The sequence below is a fragment of the Pararge aegeria genome, chromosome 24 (assembly GCF_905163445.1).
Source record: "Pararge aegeria chromosome 24, ilParAegt1.1, whole genome shotgun sequence".
NCBI lineage: Eukaryota > Metazoa > Arthropoda > Insecta > Lepidoptera > Nymphalidae > Pararge > Pararge aegeria.
This window is the reverse complement of record NC_053203.1, coordinates 1,758,380-1,765,842: the sequence shown is the minus strand read 5'-3', so window position 1 is coordinate 1,765,842 and position 7,463 is coordinate 1,758,380. Positions and strand designations below refer to the sequence as shown.

Here is a 7,463-nt window from a genome sequence, read left to right as displayed (position 1 = left end):
TTTATTATTTTAACAGCTGATCTAAAAATTGCCAAATAATTTTTCACTGAGGAATAAAAATGCCAAATTTATGTATCAGTTATTGAATAATTAAAAATCGAGCTCTTAGTAAATTTGATAGCACTGATTCTAATTCATTCTAACTACGCCAACTAGCATGGCCCCAAGTATGCTATTACAGTTGTTTCGATTTTCGATTGTTTTAACGAAAATATTCCCTTTGATCAGTTTTTAATATAGGTTGTATGAGTGAGAGAGAGAGATCTGCAGAGAATGATGCTGGCTGTATGTTAATTTAACTTGGCGCGCAAATAAAAACCGTTGCGCTATTTTCCGTACTTAATATTTTGGTTAATATGTTTTTTAATTTTGGTTGATAATTTTTTTCCTTGTAACTGTGATGAAAATCAAATCTAAAATCTAATCTACCAATCTTGTTGTATAATATACTATTTTTATTTTATTGTCTCTTTTATTACGAGATATTATGTCTTTGATTTTTAAAGACTGCACTGATGTTGATAAAAAAGAATGTTTTAAAATTGCTACCGTCCATTTAGTTAAGAATTATTAATGTAAAACTATTTTTTGATAAAAATAATAATGTACTTACCACACAGTGACTATTATGAGTGTATGAGAGAATAAAAGTATTTTCTATATATGTTTGGTTTTATTTTCATTTCTAGTATAAAATATAATAGAGAGCAAGAACCAATAATGTAATACATTAAATAACGTGTCAACGAAATTGTTGCTACCACAGGTTGAAAATTTGCAATATTGCAACGTGTAACAGAATTACGAAATAATGCATAAGTAAATTTTATAAGGAACTACTCTGTAAAAATATTAGATTAAAAGATGCATGCAAGACGCATATTTTTCCATACAAACGAATTGAAAACATTCTAAGTATTTATTTATGGCAATTCGAAATTATTAGGTTTTCGATTTCAAAGATAACTCTCAGAGACAGTACATAATGTACCTCTATATCTAAAGCCTGTGAAGTATTGTTTCGGTTTTCATTAACGCGTTGTATTTGATAATAATTTCATCACAACTAAGTAATCATCACGGGGCACTTTAAAGGACTTGTCCCTTGCATGCCCTAAGATGTGATCATTTGTTGCTTTGTTTAGGCAATCACTTTACTTAGTTTTCTAATAGCTAATAACTACGTGGCAACTAATTATCGACCCGCCAAGCAGTCGCTGCTTGGCGGGTCGATAATTTTTATTTTAAAAAATGTTTATTTTGTCTGGTCTGTAACTGAAGATTGTCTTTCTGATTGGCAGATAAAAGTAAAAGTCAAAAATATCTTTATTCAAGTAGGCCCATACGTGGAATTTTTTTTTTGATGCGTACATGAAAATTACACTGTAGTGAAATGATGGCGATTATCATTCGTAAACTTAAAACTAAAGCTACGAGGGTTCCAAACGCATTCTGGTCTTAGAAGAAGCACACAAGAAACTTAGCCGGGGGTTTTTGTTTTGTTATCACCATCTCACATTGTCATTTAAAATTATTAGAAGAGCAACCTAGTTGGAGCAATAATTCACACCCAAGCTTTTTTATCGATTACGTAGTCCTTTAAACTATAATAGGACTTCTATACCTTTTAAGAAACATCTCCAAGATGTCAATAGGTAGTTTATTGTAGAATTGAATGCAATTTCCTTTAAACGAATTATGAATTTTATGTAACCTAGTATATTGCACTGTAAGTTTATTCTTACTTCTAATGTTTAAATTATTGCAGTCATATTTTTTCTTAAATTTAGAAATGTTTTTATGAACGTACATTAAATTTTCAAATATGTACTGACTATACACTGTCATTATTTTAAAACCTTTAAATTTATTAACGAACAGCACCTTTCTGCAGCACGATAATAGTGCTAATATTAGCAGCATTAACCCAAAGTAAAATTCCATATGTCATATAAATTTCTGACACATTTTTGTAGTCTGCGCCTGAAACTTGACATTTTGAGGCCTGTGTTAACTGTTTCACAGACCAGTAAATAAATAACTTGTGCTCGTACTAACACGTATATACGTGTACCTACGTATTTTAAACTTTGGAGTAAAACAAATTAAATAAATATGAGTATAAAAGTAGCCGTCGTAACCGGTAGCAACAAAGGGATAGGGTTCGCGATAGTTCGCGGACTTTGCAAGAGATACAAAGGCGTTGTTTACCTTACATCGCGCGACGTCGAAAGGGGGGAAAAAGCGGTTGCTGACCTGAAAAAAGAAGGTTTGAGCCCAAAGTTCCACCAATTGGACATCACGGATAACAAAAGTGTCGAAATATTCAGTAGTTACATAAAAGCATCTTATGGAGGCATTGACATTATGGTGAATAACGCAGCCATTGCATTTAAACGAAACGCAACTGAATCGGTCGCAGTTCAGGCCGAGAAAACTTTGTTTGTTAACTACTTTTCTACACTTTCAACGTGCGAACAACTCTTCCCTTTACTGCGTGACGGCGCTCGAGTGGTGAACATATCCAGTTCTTGCGGCCATTTAACTAATATACCCAGTGAAAATCTGCGGCAGCGTCTCCAAGATCCTTCTCTGACGGTGTCAGAGCTGTCGAACTTGATGCGTGAATACGTAGAGGCAGCCAAACTGGGCACTCAGGCAGCTGAGTGGGGTAATTCATCATATGTTGTCTCCAAAGTTGGTTTAACAGCCTTGACTAAAATACAGCAGAGAATGCTTAATGACAGAGGTAATTTCATTTTTGATATTGAGCTTATTCTTGAATAACAAAAAGTGAATGTAGAACTTCATCGGCTAAGGGCAATCCCCCAAGCAAGAATTTGCTCAGCCAATAAGCTCCTTGCCACTAGCCTATACCTGCCATCTAACGTATATCTTCAATCTAAATATATGCAGCTTAACCAATGTATATCATTACCAGACAAACTGTCAAAAAAAGAATTTGCTAACAGCAACTGAGGATTGTAACATTATTAAGCATAATATGGGTAGGTATACTCCCTGTACCTTTTTATTTTCTCATTATCTAGTGAACCTAAAGAAGTTCAAAGTTTGTATTAAGCGAAAGCTTATAGAAAAGTCCTATTATAGTATATAGGATTACTTAAAAAAAAAAAATGCTTGGGTGTAAACAATTGCTCTAACCAGGTTGCTTCTTAAATATTCTCTAATGACAATGTGATATGGTGATAACAAAAAGAACACCCGGCTAAGTTTTTTGTGGGCTTTTTCTTAAACCAGGGCGCAATTGGAACCCTCGTAGCTTTTGTTTTAAGTTTACGATTGTAGTCATCGCCATCACTACTAACTGCTATGTATATAATAATGCATCAAAAGTGCCATCTATGTGCCTATTTGAATAAAGAAATATTTGACTTGACTTGACTTAGTATAGCTGGTACAAGAGTACAAGCTTATTTACCCTTTCTGATTTGCCATGTGGTGACGGCCGATCAGTATACAGTTGCCACTACCATCCTCTTCTTGCGGGTGTCATACAAGGAAACTAAGGGAATATAACGGACACCAGGAAGCATCATCCTCTGTACTATTACTACCATCAATTGCGGTCACCAACCTGTCTGCCCAGCATGGTAATAATGGGCAAACCCTCCCATCACAGAAGTATTTAGTCCAACAGTGGATGTTATGGGCTATTGATGATTTACTCTAGATCACCGGGCACATTTTTAAAAAGTTGCCAACCCTTGGTTAACTAAGTTTGTACTTTAATTTTCAGATATAAAAGTAAATGCAGTGCATCCTGGTTATGTGGACACAGACATGTCCTCGCACAAAGGCCCCCTAAAGATTGATGAGGGTGCAGAAGCTCCGTTATTCCTGGCGCTGGATGCTCCAGATTCAGTAAGAGGTGAGTTCATATGGTACAACAAGAAGATTGTGTCTTGGGACGGTGAAATACCAGAAGAGAAATACTAGTACCTTGCTGTGTCCTACTAAAATCAATAATTACATCATCATCATCACATCAACCGATAGACGTACACTGCTGGTGCATAGGTCTTTTGTAGGGAGTTCCAAGTTCCACGGTTCTGAGCCGCTTGGATCCAGCGGCAATAATTATAATAATACTTAATGGGCTATTTCAGTAAATATTTGCCTTTCTATATTCTGGCTGCTCAAAGTGATAAAGGGGATGTTATCTGAAGTGCCCTTTCTAAAACTTCAAATTATCATGATTTTTTATTTGCCCTAATAACAAATGGGAAATCATTGAAAACTTTGTCAATATACAAACTTACATCTATTTATAAAAACACTTTTTATTTGTACAGCACTTTTGTAAGATTACCCAGATTGTTTAATATTGTTTTATATGTTTAAGATGAGCATTGACCTCTATTAATATCACTAGGAATGGCTAGAGTGGCTTTAAACATGCACTAAGCAATATTATTTTGCCATTGTCACATTGAAAGAGACTACTCTGCTGGAGCATTATTATCCATGTTTGTGTATTATTATATCCACAAGTCGCATTTATATAGTATACACATAGAATTCAAAATGAAATGTATATAAAATAACTTTTTTAGTAAATTCTGTATATTTTTATAAAATAAATGATTATTTTTTGTATGTTGTCTTTATTTTCAAATCCTAATTCCATTCATACAACTCTGTGAAAACATTTTCTGTATCCAAGCATTCACACTTGGTTTGAATGCTTGAGGAATTAACAGAAAGGGTATTTTGGGAAGGGTTCTTACAGAACAATAATAATTAAATCAATTTTTCTTTATTAGATTTCGTGTATATGTAAGATATTGTGTTCTTATTCCTGTGATATGCTGGAATACTGTAAGCTACAACTACGTTCTAATCGCGAAAAAATATGTGTTAAACTAAGAGCAGCTGACGTTAATTTAAATTCCAATTTTTGTCATTTCTGTTTAGCATGCTCAGCATTTTTATCTTCTTCTTTTTTGCTTTTTTGGCTTTTAGGTGTGCCAAATCGGCACGTTGTACTTATTTCTGTTTCCTGTCAGTGTTTTGTGCTGACAAGTGACACTTACAGTGCCGCCTTATTTACTGGTCTGTGGTGCCGGCAGATTTGTTTTCAGTCATTGATTTTCAGTATGTTTTCAGTCATTGATTTTCAGTATGTTTTCGGTGATAAGTTTGGATTTGTGTAAAACGCCGGTGCTAGATTTTAAATATTGGATTAAAGATTAAATTATATGGAAATGAGTTCAAAAGTAGCTGTCGTAACCGGTAGCAATAAAGGGATAGGATTCGCTATAGTCCGCGGACTTTGCAACAGATACGAAGGCGTTGTTTACCTGACATCGCGCGACGTCGAGAAGGGGGAAAAAGCAGTTGCAGACCTGAAAAAAGAGGGTTTGAGCCCAAAGTACCACCAGTTGGACATCACTGATATCAAAAGTGTCGAAATATTCAGTAGTTACATAAAAGCATCTTATGGAGGCATTGATATTTTGGTGAATAACGCAGCCATTATGTTTATAGAAAACGCTATGGAATCGGTCGCAGTTCAGGCCGAGAAAACCTTGTTTGTCAACTACTTTTCTACACTTTCAACGTGCGAACAACTCTTCCCTTTACTGCGTGACGGTGCTAGAGTAGTGAACGTATCCAGTTCTAGCGCCCTACTCAAATATATACCCAGTGAAAATCTGCGGCAGCGTTTCCTAGATCCTTCTCTGACAATACCAGAGCTGTCGAACTTGATGCGTGAATACGTAGATGCAGCCAAAATGGGCACTCATGTTGGTGAGTGGGGAATATCGCCTTATGTTGTTTCAAAAATTGGGATAAATGCATTGACTAAAATACAGCAGAGACTACTTAATGATCAAGGTAAGAATTTTTATAATAATATTTGACAGTCCAAGCAGACAGCCTACTTGCCCTTTATAATGTAAATGTATGCATAGAATATAAAAGTTTTTGCTTTAATTTTCAGATATAAAAGTAAACTCAGTGCATCCTGGTTTTGTGGACACAGACATGACCACTCAAAAAGGTCACCAAACGATCAACGAGTGTGCCCAAGCACCACTATACCTTGCGCTGGATGCTCCAGACTCAGTTAAAGGCAAGTTTGTATGGAGCAATATGTGGATTGTGGCTTGGGAAGCCTAAATGCCTTCTATCTTCCTTGATAAACAAGCAATTTAAACCAAAAACGATAATATAACAAAGTTAATAAGAGCTTTGTTGCATAGCAGTAAATCTTGCTCATAATAATATGAAAAACAGTGATTTTGCTATAGTAGGTACAAACTGCTTTTTTATTCTCTTCTGTGTGAAAATGTTAAATTAAATGCTAAACCATGTTATAGCGGCACAAAAAATATTGTTTGCAATCTGGTTGGTGGTTAAGTGTTTTTATTCTGTAAAAGAATTCCTGCACACAAAACATTAATTCAGTTTTTTTTTTCTTATTTTTGATTATGGCATACAGCTAATACAAGTTATAATTCCATCATATTGTACATATTATGACATTTTTATAATTACAATCTTTTATTATTTTTAATATATTTGCAATTGAGTGGTGATGTATACTAAATTAATATGTAGTGTATGTACTGTAGTAGACTGCAACTAAACATGTATAACATTATGTTGTTTTTTAAGGATTTTTTTTTGGATTGTACAAATATAGGTTATATAAGATATATATATTTTAATAGTGTTAAAATATGATGAGCTTTTTAAGCGTTCAATTGTGTATGAAAAAAATAACAAATATCAAAATGATATATTTTCACAATCAACCTGAAAAGTAAGAGCCATGTAACCATACAGGATACATCTAGTTACATAAAGATAATGCTATTTGTTTGCTTTTAACTTATTTTATAAGAATTTTTATTTAATGTTTTAAACATATTTTGAATATATGATAAAACTGTTTGGAAATGTTTGTCCTAAAATACTTGGCTGATATAAAGAGTGTTTGTTTGCTTGTCCATCAATAGTGCCCTAAACAACCAATCAACTTTATTTTTTTGGCATAGGGATAGTTAAAATGTGCAGAGTAACATAGGCTACTTTTTATTTGAGGAAAATGACAGCTAGTGCTAAATACTCGTATGTGCCAAAGTTTTGTCAAGATTGGTGCAGAAGTCTTTCCGAAGTAACAAAAAAACTCAGGTTCAGTCTTATTTATAGTAAATTAATATAAGTATGTAAAATTGTATATAAATAAACTTTTTCCTATAATGCATGTGTATCTTTGTATATATATTTCTTCTGTGCGTGTGTATGTCACTGAACTCCTCCTAAACAGGTGGACCTGGATAATTTAGATTCACAGATCTGCCCGACAGATGGGGTCAGCTAGTATTATATAAATATGATAATTTTTGGTATGTTCTTTCTTTTCCAAATTTCTAATATCAAGAAACATAATCCCTACTAATATTATAAATGTTTAAGTAAGTTTGTTTGTT

At 33.9% G+C, this 7,463-nt stretch overlaps 2 protein-coding genes across 2 annotated transcripts; both read left to right on the top strand.

Moving 5' to 3' along the window:
* Positions 1-2,005: 2,005 nt before the first annotated feature.
* LOC120634592 (carbonyl reductase [NADPH] 1-like) lies at positions 2,006-4,580 on the top strand. The gene is made up of 2 exons (XM_039905319.1): positions 2,006-2,749; positions 3,761-4,580. The coding sequence occupies exons 1-2, from the start codon at positions 2,116-2,118 to the stop codon at positions 3,958-3,960; spliced, it is 834 nt and encodes a 277-aa protein (XP_039761253.1). The 5' UTR covers positions 2,006-2,115; the 3' UTR covers positions 3,961-4,580.
* Positions 4,581-5,087: 507 nt separating this feature from the next.
* Positions 5,088-7,182, top strand: LOC120634516 (carbonyl reductase [NADPH] 3-like). Its single transcript, XM_039905190.1, has 2 exons — positions 5,088-5,862; positions 5,969-7,182. The coding sequence occupies exons 1-2, from the start codon at positions 5,223-5,225 to the stop codon at positions 6,145-6,147; spliced, it is 819 nt and encodes a 272-aa protein (XP_039761124.1). The 5' UTR covers positions 5,088-5,222; the 3' UTR covers positions 6,148-7,182.
* The last annotated feature ends 281 nt before the right edge of the window (positions 7,183-7,463 follow it).